The sequence below is a fragment of the Schistocerca cancellata genome, chromosome 9 (assembly GCF_023864275.1).
Source record: "Schistocerca cancellata isolate TAMUIC-IGC-003103 chromosome 9, iqSchCanc2.1, whole genome shotgun sequence".
Taxonomy (NCBI): Eukaryota; Metazoa; Arthropoda; class Insecta; order Orthoptera; family Acrididae; genus Schistocerca; species Schistocerca cancellata.
Window position 1 is genome coordinate 234,548,319 of NC_064634.1, and position 24,428 is coordinate 234,572,746.

The 24,428-nt window shown below is 44.7% G+C and overlaps 1 protein-coding gene across 1 annotated transcript in view; it reads right to left on the reverse strand.

Annotated features, from left to right (window-relative positions):
- LOC126101307 (uncharacterized) overlaps positions 1–22,383 on the reverse strand; it is a 39,186-nt gene extending 16,803 nt beyond the window's left edge. Inside the window, exons 1-2 of the mRNA XM_049911984.1 lie at positions 22,341–22,383; positions 1,620–1,703 (exon numbers count right to left, since the gene is read on the reverse strand). Coding sequence (XP_049767941.1) covers positions 1,620–1,703; positions 22,341–22,383 — 127 coding nt within the window. The remainder of the gene's footprint in view (positions 1–1,619; positions 1,704–22,340) is intronic.
- Between the last annotated feature and the right edge of the window lie 2,045 nt (positions 22,384–24,428).

Below are 24,428 nucleotides of genomic sequence, written 5' to 3' on the forward strand. Positions count from 1 at the left end.
CCTCTGCATGGTTGGGTCCGAGCCAGTATATCCACCGTCTTGTGTCTGGGAGTGAGCGGGAGACGCACCAGCAGTGCAGTCGCGACGGAGCAGCAGTCGCGACGGACTATCAGGCAGTCGGTCGGTTGTTGCGGGCGAGGGAGGTTATCTCCGCGCGGTGCAGTCGGTTGGGGCCGCTGACACCCCCTGCGCAGTGTCGGAGCGTGTGTAGAGCTGTCCGATCGCTACGAGCTTCGTGGTTCACCGACCCAGGACGTCAAAGCTGAATAGTAGTTTCAACTACCCAAGCCACGTTCATTCATGTTGGGGTGGTTCGTTTCGGTGGTTTGCTGTTGGGGAGGTTTTCATGTGAGCAACACAGAGTGTCTCCGCTGCTGAAATCTCCATGCGGTGCTATTAACTGTTTTGGTCGACTGCAATTTGATTGCACCAGTGGAATTTTTCTGTCTTGTGGCCGTTAGTGTTCTGCTGACCTGCCCTGGGAACTGACATAACTTCAGGCAGCGTCCTTTCCCACCTGTTGTCGCCGCCCAACATGGTGTGTAATTTTGACAGCTAGTACGTAGTCCATTATCGATTATCACATTTGTAACCTTTCCGGTTTGAGTTCTCATGTACTGATGGACGGGAAGGAAGGCATTTGGTTCCGACGTATCAAGAATAGTTGGGCTCACCACCTGTCTCGTCTAAGTGAACGAGGGCAGACCGACCTCCCTGGAGGTTTCTGAGCGCCATCGGTGTTTAATTATTTGTCGTCAGCTACTTTAAATTCAAGGCTTACGGTTATTTCTTTCAGTTTTTAAAGTTTTGCAAAATTAATTTTTAAAAATATCTTTAAAGCTTAAACATTTCGGCCTTCTGCCTTTAAAAGATTATGGCCACATATTTTAAAATTTTGAGGTTTTATTGTGGCCCTCAGCCATTTGTATTGCACTCTGCATATGTTTGCTGGTTTTCTTTTTAAATTATTTTATTTCTATCTTAATAGGATTTTTAACCTGTTGATTTGTTAAGATTTCTTGTTTGGAGGCTTTCAGCCGTGAAAGAGTTGCATTCAGTTAAGGTCCGGCTGTGTGCCGATTTGGTTGTAAAGGTTATTAAATTGCAGTAAATGACAATTAGAAGGAGAAACTGACCTCAACCGTTGGCCCCTTCGACAATCCAATTCCCCATTTCGCCCACCGGGTTTAGCAGTCGTTTCAGGCACACGATTGTTAGAAATGTTTTGTTCAGGATCACCAGTAGTATCACCCGTCACAGCATGTATCTTTCCCCCTGATTCACTATATATGTATATGATTAAATTAGAAGGGTTAACCAATTCCCATACTTGTATATATGTATTACATATGGGGGAGAAGAAGGACGGAGGAAAAGAAGAGAAGGAAATCGTGAGGTTTACCCATACATATTTAGCAGTTACGAAGCATTGCGAGATGACTATTTAACTATAAATACGTAAATAAAATAAATAACAAACGTTTTTATTAATACGAAGAAGCAACATCTAGGAACCACAGGCAAATTTTCTTTCTGCTTATTTACCACTCTAAAGCTATTACAAAAATTATTACTTCTGAAAGAGTAAATTTACTAATAACCGGATGTTCGATACTTACGTCTGTTAATGAAATTGGCACTGTGAACTCTCTCTGCCAGGTCCATGCATTGCGGGGAGCATCTCTCCTGTGCAGAGCTGCTGCCTGAGAAAATAAAAACAATTGTTTTCTGAGAAAATCAACTGCTCATGTCCAGATATAAAAAAGGCAGTAACTCAAGCAGGCATGTTTTGAATTTGCGCCTACATAATTTGTACATCCACAGTAAGGAAATAATATAACCTTGACGACGAGACCAATACAGAAAATACAAGTTGTGGACGTCATAACATGAAAAACCCTTGCCGACATAGTTTCAGAGTAATACATACATATTATAATTGAGTTACGGGATATAATGGTAAAAATGAGGGTGTCAGAATAGCATGGTACAGCGAAGCTGGGAGAGAGTTATTATCCACAACAATAATACGGCAAATCGTTGATGATTTTATCCAGTATTTCCAGACGTCTTTTTCATTCCCCGTGCAACAACTGTCCCAGTGTCATACATTTTGGGGGGAATGAATAGCGAGCAGAGGTAGAACAGAACACCGAGGGCGATCGAGATTATTCTCAACGAGAAAAATTATTTGCTTTGGAACTATTTTTCGTCTAGAGACGCTGCAGTGTATGTGAGATGAAACCATTATCTTTATGCTACTACAGTCAGCCAACTCGTTGGGTTTGGTATAGCATTAATGCTTCGTAGATTTTTATATGTATCAGAATAGTAATCCTTAATGATGTCAATTTAAGGCAATTAGAATTTTGTGATTGATATAACATACGAACTGTGTTTCTAGCATTGCTTTTCGGTTTTAGGACAACTTAATGATTTTGAAGGCTTCAGCGTATATTTTGGAAAAAGCTTGAGCAAATAGCCACCAAAAAACCTAGCGTTCTTTAGAATTTTTACTTGTCTACACATATCAAGTCTTTTCTTCGAGATCAGTTGTGAGGTTTTGTCAGGATTTCTATGTTGTCCTTTGATACAAAACCGGAGAGGTGATTATTGAGGGAGGTGGAGTATTTTCACTTTGTGGAAATTCGATAGGAATGATTGGAACGTGAAGTGAAAGCTTCAGAAAGTGCATCTTCTCAGAGGTCTTCGGCGTGAGAATCTTCTCTCCATCTTCCTTATCGAATTCACATATACTCTTCTTATAATGAATACTAGGTATGCACTGATCAACCATAACATGATGACCACCTATCTAATAACCGGTATGTCTACCTTTGGCACTGATAACAGCGGGGACACGGCGTGGCGTGGAAGCTGTGAGGTCGTGGTAGGTCGCTACAGAAAGTTGGCATCACATCTGCAAACATAAGTAAATTCCGGAGAGAGGGCTATGAACTCTGACGCCACGTTCAAACACAAACCAGATTTGTTCGACTGGGTTCAGATCTGGCAAGTTGGGGGACCAGCACATCAATTGGAACACGCCACTACGTTACTCTAATCACTCCATCAGACGGCTGGCCTTGAGACATGGAGCATCATCTTGTTGAAAAACACCACTGCCTTCGGAAAACATGCAATCAGTGTACGATTCTCCTTGCTCATCATGGTGCCTTGCATGAGTTCCACTGTATCCGTGAATGCCCAACTGAAGCGTTCCCCATAGCTTAATGGAGCCGCAACTCTCCAACACTGCGCCAATGTCCAGTGTCGATGGTCACGTGCCAGTTTCAGTCGTAGTTGTCGAAGTCCTGGTGTTAACATTGACACATGCATGGGTCGTCGGCTACGATGACCCATTGTTTGGAGTTTTCAGTGCACTGTCTATTCAGACACACATGTACTCTGCCCGGCATTAAAGTATGATGTTATTTCCTCCACAGTTCTCCTCCTGTCCTGTTTTACAGTCTGCCCAGCCTATGACGTCCGACATCTGTAATGAGGAATAGCCACCCAGCCCTCCGACGTCTGCTCATGGTTTCACCTTGGTTTCGCTACGCATTGAATACATTCACCACAGCACTTCTCGAACACACGACAAGTCGTGCGATTTCCGAAATGCTCGTGCCAAGCCTCCAGGCCATCGCAATCTGTCCTTGGTCAACTGAAGTAGATTGCGCGCCTTCCCAGTCTACTCACACACAGCACGGTCGCCGTTCTACATGCCCATGTGCGTGTTTAACTAGCAGTTATTCCCCGCCAGTGACGCTGCTAACACCTGGATTTTTTTTATATCCGTAGTAGATGGGTTGTCATAATGTTCTGGCTGATCAGTGTATTTGCCACAAAAGTCACTCAAGTGTGCAAAGTCTCGTGTTCTGGTTGAGTTTATCTAACATGTCTGGTCATAACTGAGATCCTGAATGGTCAACCTTCACGGCGATATCACATAGAAGCAGAACTGGTCAGTCTGCCTTCGACAGTGGTAAGGCGAGCACATCTTGTTTATTTTCCCACCTGTTGTGGTGCTTGCGAGCGAGCTCGCTTCCGTCTACTTCCACATAATGGTTTGTCTCCGTGTCGTATTAATCCACCATCTGATCGCCAAACCACGATTAAATTATCTTTTCCGTTGGATCATGCAGGACCAAAAGCGTATGAAATGAACGGTTTTTGTGGGATGAAGTGGGGCAGCCTCTTCAAGATAGTCTCAGGATTTACTTTTCTATCATTAGTAGTACGTGCATATTAGGATGGGGAATGAAGAGCTGTGCGTCAACGTTCTGCAGCGCCATGCCCACTATCTCTAGTTCGATACAATGACGGCCACATAGAGGCTGTCGTGGTAGATCGAGCCGGTTTTGGCCACGGAACATTGAAGGTGTTTGAAATGTTCGAATATCTGTTTGAGGTGTCATGGTCGCCTTTAAACCTTACAGCATTGACATGAGCTACGTTGCTGAAACGTGGAAGACATTCGATTCCTACCATGTCCTCAGTGGTGAATGTAAGATAAAAATTGAACTGAGGGAACACTTGCCTTCTTACTTGATTGTTTCCGGCTGCAGCGCTGTCGACATATACACCAAGTCCGTTCGGAATGTCTCTGACGCAGACTGGTTCAGCAGCCGATCGGAGACGTCAATCTACCTATGGCACCCACTGTGTTACCTCTATCGTACACGTCTGCAACGGGGCTGCCCGCTATACCCTCTCTGAATCAGTCGACACTGGCGTCAACTCCTCTCAAAAACGAGATGGACGTTTTGCCTGTCTTTCCTACTCTGCCGTCGGCGGAAGTACTAACAGACGATGGCCGTCAGAAGCAACGGGACACCTCCTTTGTTGATCATGCAACTAACTGTACCGAACTCCACTTTTCTGCTGTCTCTCATATTGGACTACAGTTTTCTGCCATCCAAAATGGGACAGCATATTAGAAAGCAATGGTCACCTCGGAAGCGGAAGAGACAACTTTGTCTCCCTTGTGATGACTGCTTCCATCAGATGAGTGGATGGGATGATGACCTGGATGATGCTCTGTCCTCCGACGCCTTGGTACCATACAACACGAAGTCTCTCCCTCTCATTCAGCATACAAGTAATGGCGCCAGCCTTCACCCACCTGCGTCTGATGCAGTTGCCCTCCTTTCTGTGTCTTATGCTACTTATGAGCACACCTCGCTATGCGTTGCCAAAAACGTCCCATTGATTCCGAGGATGGACGTTCTGGAGGTGTACAGGGTGATGGGGCCCTCTTGATAGTTTGGACTTCCTTTCTGTCAGAGTGATGTGCACTTCCACTGGGGCTGAGCAGGGAGCTCCCAATGCTTCTTCTATGTTTTCATCACCCGCCCAACAGGATATAGCTTTTCCAACCTATTGCATAGCCACAGTCAATGTCAATGCCATTTCCAAACGCCATAAGCTGGCTTTACTCCATGAAATTCTACATGGTGCAGGTGATGACATTGCCCTCCTTCAGGAGTTGCTTGTTGCAGCTCTTTGTGCTCCCCATGTCTTTAAATCACACGACTTCTACGCTCCCCCACTAGTGGTAGGTGGCGATCCTCTTAGATGACATTATACACTCTGATGCAGTTTCCGATCTACCAGACCCTCGAGATGTGGTTCTCACATTTCATGGCGTCAGGATGATCAACGTTTAAGCAGCAGCTGTTTCAGGTCACCACCATGAACCTTCCACTTTCTCCTTCAGGGCGGTCACGCACCTCTTCCTGCATTCTCAGACGACTTCAGCTCCACCAGGCGGCCAAAGACCAACTTTTGACTACTTTCCACGAGCGGCACTGGCTACAATTGTCCAGTGCCTCAGCCTTGTGGTCTCTTGGGGACAAGTTCATGGAAATCGCCCACGTAGGTAGTATGCCCTAACATGGTGGGTCCTCTGCGCAAACCTTCCTCCACAAAGCCTTGACTTGATACAGAAGGGAGCTCACGCTGTGGAGGTGACGAATCCACGATTTCTACTTCACCGTTATCCAGGAATGTCATATGTCACTGTAATCGCCAGAGCATTAGGCAATGTTGAATCGTGCCAAAGCGCAACTCACTATACTCTCTCGACGCCACTTCAAAAGAACTACAGTCAGGTTGCACACACACGATGGGTTAGTGCAGGGGAGTCCGTATATGTACCACATGATAGCAGAAAAGTGCCATCATCGAAGGACTTTGGCTAATGTTCTTATGAAAGACAACGGACAGTGTTTGATACACAATGCGATAAAGAGTCTTCCCTACATGCTCATTATCTTACACAGTCCTTTGTACATCACCACCCCACCAACAATGAGGCAACCTGTCCACTGCCCTTAGCTCCTGGGGATGAAACGTTGGATCTGCTGGGCGATGTGGTGGAGGACGAAGTCCATTATGCTATCAAGGCGCGTTCTATAAAAAAGTCGCCGAGCTGTGACCGGCACCCACGGTATTGGAAATTTCGTCACCTACTGGCGCCAGGTTGGACGGAAATTCGTCGAGACCTTCTGTTGCCCATTGTGCAGATTCCTGACGGTTTCCTCAGTCGTCCCTTATTCCCATTCATAAACTGGAATTATGATCATCGCTACGTGACGTTTCTCAACAGCGACACAAAGATCTTCACTCAGCTATTGGATGTATGGCTTAAACAGACAGCCCAGTACGAAGTTTCCCCGGGTCAAACATCTTTGGGTGGTACCAATAACATCCGCACTGTCCTCTGTCGCTCTCTCTCTTACCAAGCAATTATCCCGAATTGCGGTGTCTGCTGGTTAATCGTATGTGGCATGTTAATTTTAAGGGGTGACCTGATACCCTTTCTGTCGCCAACTGTCCTCTGTCGCTATAATCACGGTTCTCTGTCGCTTGCTCACGTTCATCGTTTGCATGGGCTTTCGGCTGCTCTAGGCTTCAGCTAGGCTTTTGATTGGGTTGATCAAATGGTTCAAATGGCTCTGAGCACTATGGGACTTAACTTCTAAGGTCATCAGTCCCCTAGAACTTAGAACTACTTAAACCTAACTAACCTAAGGACATCACACACATCCATGCCCGAGGCAGGATTCGAACCTGCGACCGTAGCGGTCGCGCGGTTCCAGACTGTAGCGCCTTTAACCGCTTGGCCACCCCGGCCGGCTGGGTTGATCACAACTACTGGAAGGGGTGGTCTGCAGTATGGGACAGCCTTATAGTACCGTCGACGTCGTAAAATGTCTCCTTCGCGGAGCGACGTCCCGGGTACTCTACAATGGCTGTCTCACTATTCGAATCTTAATCCACAGTGCCTTGCTACAAAATTATCCGCTATCTACACTGTTGTAGTCTTCCGCCATGGAACTGTTGCTCTGTCAACGCCTGCCTGGGATGTCTCTCGGTGGACATGTCCTTAGCTGAACAGCTTACGCAGAAGATCTCGTCCTCTTTCTTCATAGCGCTGCTAAGATCAGCGAGTCTTAATATGATTTACCACCTGCGGTGTAGCTTGTGGTAGCTGCTTCAATGTACATAAATCGAGCGCTATGGCTATAGTAGGTGATCTGCGGTGCACTACTACCGTCAACTGCTGAGGCTTACTGGCTTAATTACGTGCTGTGCTCTACATCATCGTTTACGAGCTCTCGATCTTCTGCAATGGACGCAATATATTAATGAATTTTGGCGTCAAGTGTCCCCTATGTGAACGAGACACTTCCCATTCATCCCTCCATAGCCCGTTGTATAGTAGCTGCATTGGGCTCGCATGTTTGCCACGTCTTACTGTTCAAGTTTCGGTACGAGACCTTCACCCTCCGACGGTGCAGGGACGGTTTAGTCCTGCATCATGTCCGTGATAGGGCGAGAGCCTTCTTCATCAGCTTTCAAATGGTATGGTGGCGCCGTTGCCCCACGAGCCTAACCAGCCTGTTGCTGGAGACTGTTGCTCCACGCTTTCAATCCTTATCTAGCCTTAGGACATCCTGCAACTTTCGCTTTTTTTCGCACTCGAACTCAACTATATCCGTGAAGCGCTAATGCCAATGCGCTTGGTGTCCACGAAGGTGATCTATGGCTGTCTGCAGCAGAACACGACAGTGGATGTGGCAGAAGGGAAGCAGTCCCACAACGCTTGGAGCGCCGTCTGGCGATCCGTGTGCACTCCTTATCTCAGCACTGACGTCCAATACGCCTCTTACCTTATGGTCGATAGGAGGAAGGTATGCCTGTCACGGTCACACTTCCAAGGGATTCACGTTGCAGTCACTCCACTGTGTCGTCTGTGGTGTTCCGTACAGTGAATAGCATCGCCTGGTGTGGGGATCGGCGATAGCCGTCTGAATCTCGGTGAGACAGATGCTGGCCTTTATTACCTGTGCGACTCCTCATCAAATATTTCCTCTCCTGGTTCTCTTTCTGGACTCAGAACTCCATGGACTCGGGACAAGCGATTACGAACTCCGTGGATTTGCGGAGACTCACTTCATTACTTCTTTGCTGATGGCAAGGAAAACGTCCTTAATTTGGGACTTCCTTAGTGACCAACATTTTGTAGTTGTCAGCAATCCCAATAATTTTTCTGTGTGTATGTGTTTTTTCTAGTACTTCTTTTAACACACTCTGGAGTTGGAGTGTTACTGCACTGAGCAGTTGATTCACGCATTTTCCACTGCTCATTACGATGGACCTCTGACCACTCGAATGGTCTTCTCCCAGAAAATATGCATCAATAGTCTCGCCGAGTGTACGAATTGAGGTTCCCTCCTCCTCGCGATGCCAGTTTCCTGCTACGCAAATTTGTGTAACAAAAAAAAAGAAAGAAAACAAACCTTGTGTCATTGATATACTTTGTAATTTTGCTCCTCGTCCCCTACGCTTTCCTTGTTTGCAGTTGGGACAGGAGATGGTGGCTAGGCCTCGGGTTGCGGCCCATGCCGAGTTTTACCCCGTTCCTCCCTTCAGGCGGCGGAAATGTTCCACTGGAGAAATGAAAAGTGGTTAGCATACTGGACTCGAATTCTGGAGTCACACAGCTTTGATTTAGGTTTCCAGCTGGCCGGGGTGGCCGAGCGGTTCTAGACGCTACAGTCTGGAACAGCGCGACCGCAACGGTCGCAGGTTCGAATCCTGCCTCGGGCATGGATGTGTGTGATGTCCTTAGGTTAGTTAGGTTTAAGTAGTTCTAAGTTCTAGGGGACTGATGACCTTAGAAGTTAAGTCCCATAGTGCTCAGAGCCATTTAGGTTTCCGGTGATTTCCTAAACTCGCTCCATTCAATCCCCGTGATCTTTATATAGAAAAGACACAGCCGACTTCCTTCCCCATCCTTGAAATGTTCCAAGCTTATGTTCCATCTCTAATACCTTGATGTCGGCGGGTCGTGAAGCCCTAATGTACAGTCCTTCCTGCAGCGATATGACGACTGAAGAGACCTAAGTGATTGTCCAACGTAGTACTTGCATTCAGCATGCCGCGGAAACGCTTCCGGAGGGACACTGCAACGACTGTTGATGCTCATTGCTCACAAATATGCATCTTCAATGCAAATATACTCATGTTCAGAAAAAAGCATAACACCTTGAACGAATAGAGGTAGGGCGTTCATATTCACAAGACATGTACATTAGTATATTTTGCGGAAATGATTGGCATTTCAGTCACCTCGATTCAGCATGTATCATAAAAAAAAAAAAAAAGGAAAAGGTTGAAATGGCTGTGAGTACTATGGGACTTAAGTTCCAAGGTCATCATCCCCTAGAACTTAGACTTATTTAAACCTAACCAACCTAAGGCCATCACACACATCCATGCCCGAGGCAGGATTCGAACCTGCGACCGTTGCGGTCGCGCGATTCCAGACTGTAGCACCTAGAACCGCTCGGCCACCCCGGCCGGTAGCATGTGTCATGTTATCTCGTAGGCACTGGGGCGGCCATGGGCTCTGATGACTTGCTCCATATGTGAAGACATCGACGTGTATAAGGCGCGAATGGCGTCCTGTGCTATAGCCATCCATGCTGCCTTCACCCGGTTACGGAGTTCGTCTTTGGTGGTTGGCAATGTGTCGCAGCACTGCACCAGACGTTTCCACCATATCCCAAAAATTTTCCATTGTCGACAAGTCTGGTGATCTTGCAGGCCACGGCAAAAGGCTGATATCCTGTGACACCAATAAGACACGGATCATGCACCAACATGTGGTCGTGCATTCTCCTGCTGAAAAATGGCATGTGGGGTGTTGAGCAGAAAGGGTGTGGCTACAGGTTGCAGGATGTCAGTCACGTAGGGCACACTGGTCACAGTGCCCTGGACGCGTACGAACTGTTATGTGTGGCTGTACCCAAGAGCACCCCACGCCATAAGGCCGTGAGTTGACGCTGTATGTCTTGTGCGAATGCAGTCACAGTGATGCCCCACACCTTGTCTGCGGCGAACCAAAATGTGGCCATCATTTTCAAACGAACCGAACCTGTATTCGTTGTTCCACACACCATTGCCATCTAGTATCTATCTGCACATTTGTCGAAGGCAGGCGGAGAAGCGGACAATGCACATGTAACCTATGCCGCAATAAACGACGACGGACTGTCACACCTCATCGTGTATGATGTATTGCACTGTTCCGCTGTTGCGATGGAGCCGAGAATCACACAGATCTGTCCTACAATGCCATTCGAATTCTCTGCCCCATCTCGTCGTATTCTTCAGCTCTCCGAGAACCATTCTTCAGTCACCCGTTGCACTTGCCGAAACACTTCATCCCACACCAGCAGCAAATTTCCGAATGGCTGGATCACATTCTCTCACGCCAATAATGCGTCCGCTTTCAAACTCACTGACTTAACTGTTCACGCATACGTCTGCGAGACATCCTGCACGTCTACTAAAGTCACAGTGACCCGTTACCTCTGTTTTATAGCGACAACGGGAGCCGCAGGCAAATTTTACTGGTAGATGGTGTTGGGCCGCGATATCGATGTTGACCTTGAACCCACGGGCCGACACGTTTCAAATGCTAATCCTCTCTGAAGAACATATATATTTACATGTCTTGTGAATACGAACGGCCTATCTCTATTCGTTCAAGGTATTCTGATTTTCCTGAACATGTGTGCACTATGCCGCTGAGACTGGTTTACATTGATTCTTTACATTCAACCACTGATCTAGGCAACAGAAGATTAATATTTATACTGTCATACCTTTACAGGAACTACCAGCTCTATCCAGGACTGTAGTTATGAAATTCGACCTCTGTTAGAATCTGCTTTTACAGAAACCTACCTCTAAGGGGCGTTCAAAATGAAACGAACCGGAAGCGTATTAGCAAATGGTTCAAATGGCTCTGAGCACTATGGGACTTAACATCTTAGGTCATCAGTCCCCTAGAACTTAGAACTACTTAAACCTAACTGACCTAAGGACATCACACAACACCCAGCCATCACGAGGCAGAGAAAATCCCTGACCCCGCCGGGAATCGAACCGGGGAACCCGGGCGTGGGAAGCGAGAACGCGAAGCGTATTAGCAGAAACCGGTACCTGTATGTCAGAAGTAATGACCCTGGCTGTTGAGACACTTGTCCCACTGTGACAAAAGGTGGTGAATGGCTGTCTCATAAAATTCCCGGGGCTGTGATGCTAACCATTTCCGCACGTATAGCCTTTAAAGTATCCTGTCTGTGCAGAGTTAACAGCATGCCTTTATAGCTGATGCTTTTAGGGAATTTTTTTTAATAAATCGTTATGGAATAGATCATCAAATTATATTTTCCGTAATTTATGAAATGTACGTGGTTTGATCAGAAGACGTGGACACAAACATATCGCCGCTGCTACTTATTAATGCTATGGGAGAGAAAAGGCACAGTAAGACAAAGGTAGGCCGTGGTGACTATTTGTGACGTTTCAAAAGGGCCTATTTCAACTTTTCTCGATATAGCGACTGCTTGAAAGGGTCTAGAGCAAATCATTGTATCATACTGTTTAAACTGCACAATATTTCTACCAGATAACTGATCGTCATCTTCAGATGCTATTGTGGCTAGCCATTGCAGCTTGCCAATTTACACGCTAGTTCGCCGGCAAAAATGAAGCTTCCACGAGATGGGGCTGTAAAACCATCGCCCTTTGCGTTCGTATCCAGAGCCCCAGCCGAGAAAGAAAAAGGCAATGGTGTCAAGCTTCACTGACCTGGCTTAGATTTCTCGTCTGTGTAATCTCGTAGAATGTCTGGGCCCTATAGTGCCATACCGTCCATGGTGAACAGAAAACAAAGCACATTTCGCGAAAATTGTGAAGGATCAGTACTACAGTGAAACGGAGAAAAGGTATGCCAATTAGATTTGGATGTGTGGGATATCTTCGAAGGCAGTATGAACTGCAAAATGTGATCAATATGCTCGATTTTATGTGTGGAGAGGGTATGTGTGCGAGAGAAAAGATGTTTCTAAACATCTGCTTGTTGGGGCTATGTGAGGACTACGCTGTCGTGATATGAAATACTATTGCTATGCCTTCAGCTTATATTTATAAAACAAAAATCACGCTTTAGTTTACAGTAATTTCTTAATTTATTGCACTGCTGAATTATTTGGTGATGAAGCTTTAGGCTCCGAAACCGGTCTTGCTGTAAATGAAGAAACTACTGACTACTGAAGATGATGTTTTATTCTATAAATACGTTCGTCTGATCAAATATTTTGTGCCTTTATATCAAAAAAGTTTGACTGTTTTTAACTTGTGCTGGAGATTAAACGTCAGTATTCCCTACAGTGTGCCGCATGATTTCGGAAAACGGACAATAAATCAAGGCATAGCTAAGGTGAAATACGATGATGAGTGTAGTTAGCACCACGGTGTAAGGCTTGAAGCGTCGGGATTCAACAGTATACTTACAAAATTCTGCCCCCACATAGACTTTCTGGACACTGATGGGTTAGGTTCTATAGCTAAAATCCGCTTGCTGATTGTTTTAACTTTTGAAGACTTCAGACAGTTCCATTGAAACCTGAGTTTCTCCTGGCGTATACAACTTTCAAATAACTTCCGGGAATTCAGCCAGGTAACACTTTCAGCGACCGCCGATATTTCGGCAGGAGAACACCCCGCCATTTTCAAGGCAAACTGCAACGGACAGGCGCCGTACATGCAAATTTAATACCTCGGGCCGAAGCAGGAAAGATAACACACACACACACTGAACACTAGTGCCACCAAAGATGACCAAAGTCAGAGCTATCGATAGTGAGACTATGAATTCGCAGGTGAGGCAGCATTGACTCTGTTCCTCTGTTTTTTGACAAGGGAGAGAGCCGGATTCCAAACAGAGTTTAAACAGAAACCTCCATCCCTGTTAACGAGGTTGCTCGCTAATTTAATCTCAACTGCCTCCCGAATCACACTGTCCCAATAGCTGGACGTGCATGCCAATATCTCGGTGTTATTATATAACATGGGGTGACCAGTATCCAAGCAATGTTCGGCAATAGCAGATCTATTTGGCTGCTGTAATCGTGTGTGCCGTTTATGCTCAGTACATCTGTCCTCCACGGTCCTGATAGTTTGACCAATATATGCCATGCCGCAGCTACAAGGGACACGATATACACCCGCCTTACGCAGTCCAAGATCATCCTTAACGGAACTCAAAAGTGCTCTAATTTTAGATGGAGGTCGGAAAACACATTTCACATCGTATTTCCGTAAAATACGACCGATCTTATTGGACGTGTTTCCTACGTAAGGCAAGAAGGCAGTAGACCTAGGTGTTGACTCAGAATTATCATCAATCACCTGATGTACACTTGGTCGATAGCGCAACGCAAGGATGATGGATCCTTGGGACATGCAGTCTACAGGAAACGTACTCACACCGATTTGTACTTACAAGCTAATAGTTGTCACCATTCGGCTCAGCGTGAAGGGGTACTTCGTACCTTGGTACACAGGGCACATGTCGTTTCTGACGCTGAGACTTTGCCAGCTGAGCTGTCCCATCTTGAAGTTACATTTCGTCAAAATGGTTACAGTGACAGACAGATTGAACGTGCGTTGCGCTATCGACCAAGTGTACATCAGGTGATTGATGATAATTCTGAGTCAACACCTAGGTCTACTGCCTTCTTGCCTTACGTAGGAAACACGTCCAATAAGATCGGTCGTATTTTACGGAAATACGATGTGAAATGTGTTTTCCGACCTCCATCTAAAATTAGAGCACTTTTGAGTTCCGTTAAGGATGATCTTGGACTGCGTAAGGCGGGTGTATATCGTGTCCCTTGTAGCTGCGGCATGGCATATATTGGTCAAACTATCAGGACCGTGGAGGACAGATGTACTGAGCATAAACGGCACACACGATTACAGCAGCCAAATAGATCTGCTATTGCCGAACATTGCTTGGATACTGGTCACCCCATGTTATATAATAACACCGAGATATTGGCATGCACGTCCAGCTATTGGGACAGTGTGATTCGGGAGGCAGTTGAGATTAAATTAGCGAGCAACCTCGTTAACAGGGATGGAGGTTTCTGTTTAAACTCTGTTTGGAATCCGGCTCTCTCCCTTGTCAAAAAACAGAGGAACAGAGTCAATGCTGCCTCACCTGCGAATTCATAGTCTCACTATCGATAGCTCTGACTTTGGTCATCTTTGGTGGCACTAGTGTTCAGTGTGTGTGTGTGTTATCTTTCCTGCTTCGGCCCGAGGTATTAAATTTGCATGTACGGCGCCTGTCCGTTGCAGTTTGCCTTGAAAATGGCGGGGTGTTCTCCCGCCGAAATATCGGCGGTCGCTGAAAGTGTTACCTGGCTGAATTCCCGGAAGTTATTTGAAAGTTCCATTGAAGGTATATGCATGTATCTATACGTTAAGTCACCTGAGCTCTTAGTCTCAGACATTTGCGGAATCATTCAAAATATCGTAATTTTGTTTGCAACCACCTGAACACTTTACAGGTCTTCAGCGAATGACGTCTGGCCGTTTTTCATAAGGGTACTGATTACACTGATATCATTATCAACATCAATTTTCAAACAGACTTACACTGAGGTGCCAAATTCATTGGAAACTTACTAATGTGGTGTCAGATCTCCTTTTGAGGCGTAGTGCAATGACTCTATGGGGCATGGACTCAACAAGTCGTTGGAAGTCCCCTGTAGAAATAATAAGCCATGCTGCCTCTATAGCCGTCCATAATTGCGAAGTGTGTTCAGGAACTAACCCCCCCCCCCCCCCGGTTCATGTCCAATAAGTGTTCTATGGCATTCATGTAGGGCCATGTGGGTGGCGAGATCATTCTCTCGAAGTGTCCAGCATATCTTTCAAACCAATGTCGCATAATTGTGGCCGGATTACTTGGCACAATGTCATCCATAAAATTTCCGTCGTTTTTTGGGAACATGAAATCCATGAATGGATGCAAGTGGTCTCCAAGTAGCCGAACATAACCATTTCCCGTCAACGGTTCAATTGGACCAGACGACCCAGTCCGTTCCATGTGAACAGAGCCCACACCATTATCGGGCTACCACCAACTTCTACAGTTCATTGTTGACAACTTGGGTGCACGGCATCGTGTCGTCTGCTACACACTCGAACCCTACCATCAGCTCCTACCAACTGAAATGGGGACTCATCTGATTGGCCGCAATTTTCCATTCGTTTAGGGTCCGGCCTGATATGGTCAGGAGCCCAGGAGGGGCGCTGCAGGCGGTGTTGTACTGTTAGCAACGTCACTCGCGCCAGTCGCTTCCTGTTATAGCCCATAAACGCAGATTTCGCCACACTCTCCTAACGGATACGTTCGTCGTATGGCCCGCGTTCATTTCTGCGGCTATTTCACGAAATGTTGCTCATGTGTCAGCATTGACAACTCCACGCAAATGCCGCGGCTTTCGGTAGTCAAGTGTTGGCTGTCGGCATCAGCGTTGTCCGTGGTGAGATGTAATGTATGAAATGCGGCGCTCTAGGCACACTTTTGACAAAGTGGATCTTGGAATATTGAATTTCCTAGCGATTTCTGAAATGGAATGTCCTTTGCGTCCAGCTCCAAATATGTACATGTGCATATCTTTGTCGCATGACTTCTTTTCACCTCAGTGTATGGTACTTTTTGGTACTAGAACCGTAACCCTAGAAGAGACAAATTAAGTGGCGTTTTAAAGTTCAAAATGCGATTAGTAGTTTCAGTGTGGTTACAATATTTACAGAATGGGATTATTATAATTTGAACATAAAATCGTTTGCTGTAGGACACAGGTAATAGCGATACTCAACAAGGAAATATGTCACGTCGGATAACGGTATAAAAGGTGTACAGAAGAATTATAGCTTTCACCGTGGCTATTCCATTCAAGAGTGTCGAGTCGTGGTTAACTTCAATATAGTACAAACATCTTGCGCAAACCAAGAGAGCTCCTTCTTGAGATTGCAAAAGGAAAGCAAAGAGAACAGATTAGTTGTATAAACGAAGATATCCGAACACATGATGTCCAACAAGAATGAACTTATGTCGCATGTACCAAAAGTAATTAGGGGAAGGGCACTGGATTACTAGGCAGAGGCTAAGGTGCACCGTGCGAGATCAGTGAAACAGGTGTTTTCGCAGCTGTTGCTCGGAATGCGAATGGTACCTTCAGAGAAACTACGACTGCCTCTGAATTAAGTCAGACCAACGTTATTCGAATTTAACGCGCCAACAGCGTCCATCCTTACCATGTTCACTTCACTAGCAGGTTAACTGGTGGGCTTGTGGTACACGCATGGAATTCTGTCGATCGTTTCTGATGTGACCTAAGGACAGAAGAATTTTTCTTCAAAGAATCCTCGTTATAAAAATACCTTTACAAATCATGGAAATGAGTGTTGAAAATATATATTATTGGGACGCTTAAAATCAGCACAGGCTGATAATGGTTAGACATCACAGGCTGTGTGATGGCAACGTTTGGTGTGGGATTATTCAAGAATGTGATTGGTCCTTGCTTCATCGAAGATACCTTAACGACCTGGAGATGACGTCCAATTTCCTATCGGAATGTTAGCGGCTCTCCTAGACCAAGTAAAGTTCGAAATGTATAGAGGAATGTGGTAACCGATTCACTATTCCCTTGTGGCCACGGAAGCGCTAACTTAGTATTTTCCTGGTGGCTGCGTAGTACATGAAAGCGTCATCAGTGGTCAGCATGTTCACCTGATTTGTCGGTACTGGAACTTTTTCTCTGGTGTAAACTCAAAAATGAAGCCTATTCGTAAGTGCGAAATACTCCACAGGATTGAAGAGAATGTGTTGTTGCAGTATGTATAATGATGCTGATGGAATTTCATCAGTCAGCCCAGAAGTCTTTACACCACCGTCTGCCAAATTGTTTTGCAGCCGACGATAGAGTTTTAGCACTTTTAATCGAATAATAAGCAGTTTATAACCAGATTCTTTAGCGATATCCATTTGTTGCTATTCCGGATGTAATTTTGTGACGTAAACGTAAACATTTCATCACTATTCCGTTTTTTTTAAGTGCACTGTCTTAGCTGAGTATAGTTGCAGCACCCCATCAGTGCAAAACGACGGTCCCGTAGAAGGAAACCGCTTGCCCATAACACTAATTGCTTTCATATTCAAAACAGATTAATCCGGTTATAAATATTGTAATTTCTCCGGAACTGCTAATCGGATTTTCAAGAGCGAAATGCCGTTGAATTTGTTCCTTTTAGAACTAGTATACCAGCATCAGAGGGAACTATTTGAAAAATCTTATACCAATATCTCTGTAATCAATATAGCTATAAAAAGAGGCTTAGCGTGATTTACTGACAACTTCTGCAGACTTCCTGCAAGGGAACGATAAAAATGAGATATCATAAACGGTATCAGAAGTCAATTGATGGAACACCCTGTATATTAACGAGTAAAGACCATTGTAATAACTTCGTTCGTCATCCATGTTTATACTCTCTTCATCTACGATCATCTATGCGCAGAAGTGTCTGACAGCTTCCCACTGCTATAACTTCTTTATTGTCCCGAAATAACCAGGTCATCACCAGTCCTCGTGCCCTATTACGGCGAAACGACTATGCTGGGTTCGTGGCCCTCCGTCCAGCAACTGAAGATTCCAGTGACTCCGAAACAATAAATTTTCCTAGTGCGACGTGTAGTACCTAACAATCAATCCTGTCAAAACTCTCGCAATAATTATAGGACGACCCACATGAGTCCTCTTTGAAAGCACAAAGGCATCTCACCCAACGTCCTAAAATACAAAAATACCTGTCTATCTTTCAACTGTGAACTAATTTGTAAATCCTCTAGGTTACTTTGTTGCAAAAACAGGTTAAAATTGCAAACCGGTTCATAATGGGGACCACTTCCTTCCACCATATCTACAAAGTTCTTATATGACCAATCTTTACCTATGCCATTGTTGCTAGGATTTCTGGCCACCCTCCAATGTCCCACTCTTTACAAGAAGAAACTCTTACATTCCGCATTCATCTACCTTCCTGTGAATGTACCCGTCATCGTCTAATTGAGCTGCCAGCACTCCTCAAGTTCCTAGAACAACTCCAAAAATCCTATACATCTCAAGATGTTAACCCTACCAATACCAACGCATTTTCCATAAAGCGCATTACCAAGGGGTGTGCATACTTTATAGTCCAAGAAAGGTAAAATTCGTTAACTGTTGTTTATTTGTGTTAACAGCATTCTCTTTAAAGAGGAAATGGTGTGTACGTAGGGTCCAGAACTTCTAAATATTGCTTAGCACCCTCTTAGTGATACTAAGGCACTGTGAGTAAAATGTATTAACAACGGAACTACGACCACAAAAAAATTTAAAATGAAAGTTTCGTTAATTGTTGCTGACTTTTACTAATAGCATACTTTTTAAATATGTATTAATGTGTAAGTAAGGCCCTCAGCTTGAAAATATTCAGTATGGCAATCTTTGGGATGAGTGATATTTGCTAGTAAGAATTAGATTCGTGGATTAAGTGTAACTGAAATTTTTTTGATATTTCTGGACTCTGGTAGAACAGTTCGTTAAAGACAACAAACATTTCTTCTAGATTTATAAAATACAAAAACGGATTACATGAAAATTTTGCAAAAGATAGGCATGAAGTACACCCCCCCCCCTCCTGCCGGTATTGCGAGAATTAATAAACAAAATACCATATTACCATACAGTCCCCATTCCTCATCCAAACCGCGCCCCTCTCTCACACTGGTATCATATACTTCATTCTCTTCATATCCACCAACTTCAAACCCTATTCCAAGGTTATGTTAAGAAACCCCCACTTTCTGATTCAGAATTACTTAAATAAATGTTTACTTCAACTCAGTTACAGTCCTCCTCATTCCATTCTTCGCAGAAAATCGAAGTTGTTTTACCAACTCCAGCACCTTCCAAAACACACCCCATATTACCACTCAGGATTCAACACCCAGATACAGCTCAGTAACCACCTCTCCCACAAAATCTAATCCAGGCTTTTGCAAGTCATATTACTATACTTACCCCCATACCAGTTCATGTACTAATCTAAAATTAAGAGTAGCAGCTACCCACTCATCTGCAGCGGAATACATGAAACTCTGAAAGCCACAAAATGAATTGTGTTACCATACTATTTCAGTCCATAAAATAAAACCCTTTTGCACACCGTAAGTATTAAAATATATGTTCCCGGAAGAATGCTAGAGTGGTAGCCGATATCACACCTCCATCATTTTCCATTGATTCATCTTTCGTCAATACCGTGTAAAGTACTCGTCAGGAATACTAAGTGTGTGCTGAATGACAGGTGTTTCTGTGTGTCTTGCCCATAAAACTCCAATTTCTGTTTTTAATTTCATTTTACTGTAATATTTGGTGGCCTTTCAATCAATTATTTAACTTTTCACATGGAATATCACTCCAGCATACCATCTGACATTCAAATTTATTTTATTTATCATTCTTTACACCGAATGAAGAATCAGTGGGAACCACGATTTTCGGAATACTTCACGGCATGGAGGTCTTCTAGAATAAGAAAATCATATTGATCATACACAGTTCAAAACTGTGTAAAATGATTATCTTCCCTTACTTTTATCCGCGGTTAACTCCACATATACCTTATTATATTACGAATCATTTTACTGAATTATTTTTCCATTGTGAAGCATATGATTCCTAATATCCCAAATTCGTGGAGTATCTCTAAACTTAAGAGAATTGTTCAGAACTGCGAATTATGAAAAACTACTGGGGATATTATGAATTAATTTATGATTTTATTAATAAAGTATTTTCGGTTTCAAGCCATATCAAGTGCTTATCTAAAATTAAGAGTAGCAGCTACTCACTCATCTGCAGCGGAATACATGAAACTCTGAAAGCCACAAAATGAATTGTGTTACCATACTATTTCAGTCCATAAAATATCGCCGGCCGCTACAGCCGAGCGGTTCTAGGCCCTTCAGTCCGGAACCGCGCTGCTGCTACGGTGCAGGTTCGAATTCTGCCTCGGGCATGGATGTATGTGATGCCCTTGAGTTAGTTAGGTTTAAGTAGTTCTAAGTCTAGGAGACTGATGAGCTCAGATATTAAGTCCCACAGTGCTTAGAGCCCCCCATTTGAACCCACGAGCTTTCGGTGAAGATTTCCTCTGCCATTGTCAAGTGCTTATTATTTATTTATTAATATCGTAATATGGGCTTGTGATGAGTATGGTGACATTTTCTATAATACAGTGTTAATAACTGTAAACTTGTAAGAAACCAAGTGTTATTTCTAATTACTCTTATCTACCGGAAAGGAAAATCAGTGCAAAAGAAATAAGCATAATAAGTGGGACACTGTTGTGAAACTGGTATGGTAAATAATGCTAATTATATATTCTGGTAATTAAATTTCACAGAGACAAATTAAGTTCGAAAGAGGTAGAATGAACGGAACGTCCCGCTCCTTGCCTCTGTTTAGCAAGGCGATCACCCGACAGTCATATCTTCCCAATGTCTTGTATTTATGGCACGTGAACTTCAGAAAAAACTCAAATGCATTGTGCAAGCCGGTGATGGCTCCATAATGGTGTGGATATTCTGGTCCAGTCGAACCGATCATTGACTGGAAATGGCTATGCTCGGCTACTTGGACACCATTTGGAGCCAGTCACGTCCTCAAAGGTCGACAGTATTTTTCTCGGTGAAAGAGTTCCACGTCACTGGGCCACTTTTGTTAACGATTGTTTAAATGAACATTCTGGACAATTAGAATGAATGATTTGGCCCCCCAGATCGCCCGACACGAACCCTGTCGATCATTTATGGGACATACTCAAGAGGTCATTTCGAGCAGCCGGCCGATGTGACCGAGAGGTTCTAGGTGCTTCAGTCCGGAATCGCGCAGCTGCTACGGTCTCAGGTTCGAATTATGTCTCGGGCATGGATCTGTGTGATGTCCTTAGGTTAGTTAGGTTTGAGTAGTTCTAAGTTCTAGGGGAATGATGACCTCCGATGTTAAGTCCCATAGTGCTCAGAGCCATTTGAACCATCATTTAGAGCACAAAATCCTACAGCGGCAACACTTTCACAGTTATGGAAGGCTACTGAAGGCAGCATAGCTCAGTATATCTGTAGGGCATTTTCACCGACTTGAGTCCATGTCACGTCGAGATGATGCACTACTCTCGTAAGAAGGAGGTGCGACACCATATCAGGAGGTCTCCCATGGCTTTTGTCGCCGCGGTGTATATTAAGTGTGCAAGACTGGAAATCGGTAGATCGAGTCGTGTTTTGGTCATTGTTCTATTTCGTTTTATTCGAATACCCCGTCATCTAAACATAAAATTAATTAAATATATGCTAATGAAAATGTACTATTAGAATTTTTATAAAAAAGCGTGTCTTGTTAGTTCTAATTACGAAGATCTTGTTCTGTTTGGAAACAATATTTCTTACTTACGTTTCTTTTATAAAAGATTGTATCACTAATAAATTACAAAAACATTTATTTTACGCTTCACGGAAGTGTACACAGAACATACACCCTTGCTTGAAAATTTGATTCCACCAAGAGTCGAATCCGTTTCCCCACGCAGTAGGTGAGCACACTAGTTCCTTGTCGAAATAACATCACATTAGCTGAGCATTCTAATGCCGGTAGCAAAATTTCCAAATCTATCTTTGTCGAGTATTTTTGAGACTTGCACCGAAATGGTTTGGGAGAGGTATACTGGGTTCCTGAACTTCACACACCATGAATATAAATCATTAAAAAAACTGATTGCTATGGGGACAAACATAAAATATAGTCTAAGCAGAGATTCATTTCCCGCCGACAGTTTTCGGGGAGGGGACTTACCGACAAAGGTCGCGAGCACGACGACGAGGAGTGTTTTCTGCATGGCGGACTACAGCCCGAGTCAGAAACGTCACCCTTTATGTACCAGCCGATACCCCCGGCTAAGGAAACAAGAGTAAGTTGTTAATGAAGGTAACAGCGATAGCGGTTAAACGTCTGGGCGCCCGTCAGATTACCAGTTTAGCATATGTATCTGCTAATTACGCTATAGACTTTTACACGCATCGCTTGTTAATGACCAGGGAACGGAAACTACATCGGGGGGTTGCTTAAACGGTTGTCAGTTTGCTTCAAACGTGGTTACGACAGCGGCCAGCGATAGCAAGGCGAAATGCTGCTGTTGACTACAGACATATTCAAGGTCGAGTCAAGGTCAAAGCGACGCAAGCGGCAGTATGTGGTGCCAAGCTGAGAGGGCCACCCACGTAAAAAAACTGTGCACTGAGGGACAAAAGTAGTGGGATACTTCTTAATATCGTGTCGGATCTTTTCTGTCCCGACACACTGCAGCAACTCTTCGTGGCATGGACTAAACAAATCGTTGTGTTTCCTCTGCAGAAATACTAAGGAAGTCACTTCTGTAGCCGTGCATAATTGTGAATGTGTTGCCGGTCCCCGAACTGACAACTGACCTCTTGATTACGTCTCGTAGATGTTGGATGGGATTCATGCCGGGAGACGTGGGTGGGCAGATCATTCGCTCAAATTCCCTTCAAACTAATTGCGACTAATTGTGGCCTGGTGACATGGTGCATTGTAATGGACAAAAATTCCATGGAGGCGCCCCCAGATTGCACATTGCGATGTGGATAATTTGGGTACGTAGGTACGTGGAGTTTGTGCGACAGTCGAACCATACAATCAGCTCTTACCAACAGAAAATGGGACTCATCTGACCAGGCTCCAGACAGTACAGTCAAGAGCCCAGGAGAGGTTCAAATGGCTCTGAGCACTATGGGACTTAACTGCTGAGGACATCAGTCCCCTAGAACTTAGTACTTAAACCTAACTAACCTAAGGACATCACACTCATCCATGCCCGAGGCAGGATTCGAACCTGCGACCGCAGCGGTCGCGTGATTCTAGACTGTAGCGCCTAGAACCGCTCGGCCACTCTGGCCGGTCGCAGGAGAGGAACTGCAAGCCATCTAGTGCTACCAGCAAATACACTCGTGTCGGTCGTCTGCTGCCATAGCCCATTAACGCCATACTTCGACGCACTGTCCTAACGGATACGTTTGTAGTATGTCTCACATTGATTTCTGCTGTTATTTCAGGTAGTGTTGCTTGTTTGTCAGCTACGACAACTCTACGCAAACGACGCTACTCTTGATCGTCAAGTGAAGGCGTCGGTCACTGTGTTGTCTGTGGTGAGAGGTAATGCCTGACGTTTGGTATTCTCGGCACAGACATTACACTGTGGTTCTTTGAGCACTGAATTACATAACGATTTCCGAAATGGAGTGTCCCATGTGTCTAGCTCCAACCACCATCCCGCGTAGGTCTGTTAATTCCCGTCGTGCGACCATAATCACGTCGGAAACTTTTTCACATGAATGACCTGACTTCAAATGACAGCTTCGCCAACGCACTGGCCTTTATACCGTATGTCCGCAATACTACCGCCATCTCTGTATGTGCATATCGTTATCCCACGACTTTTGTCGACTCGTTGTATACTGGGTGATGATGATGATGTTTGGTTTGTGGGGCGCTCAACTGCGCGGTTATCAGCGCCCGTACAATTTCCCAACCTTTGCTCAGTCCAATTTCGCCACTTTCCTGGATGATGATGAAATGGTGAGGACAACACAAACACCCAGTCATCTCGAGGCAGGTGAAAATCCCTGACCCCGCAGGGAATCGAACCCGGGACCCCGGGCTCGGGAAGCGAGAACGCTACCGCGAGACCACGAGCGGCGGACGTGTATACTGGGTGTATCGTAATTAACTACGATAACCAACACGGGTGACGTATGTGAAATTATTTATTTGCTATTTTCTTTTAGTCTCATATCTAGATACGAGAACAAATCAAATGTTGCACATGGCACGTAAAATTATAAAATAATTGAAAATATTAGCATA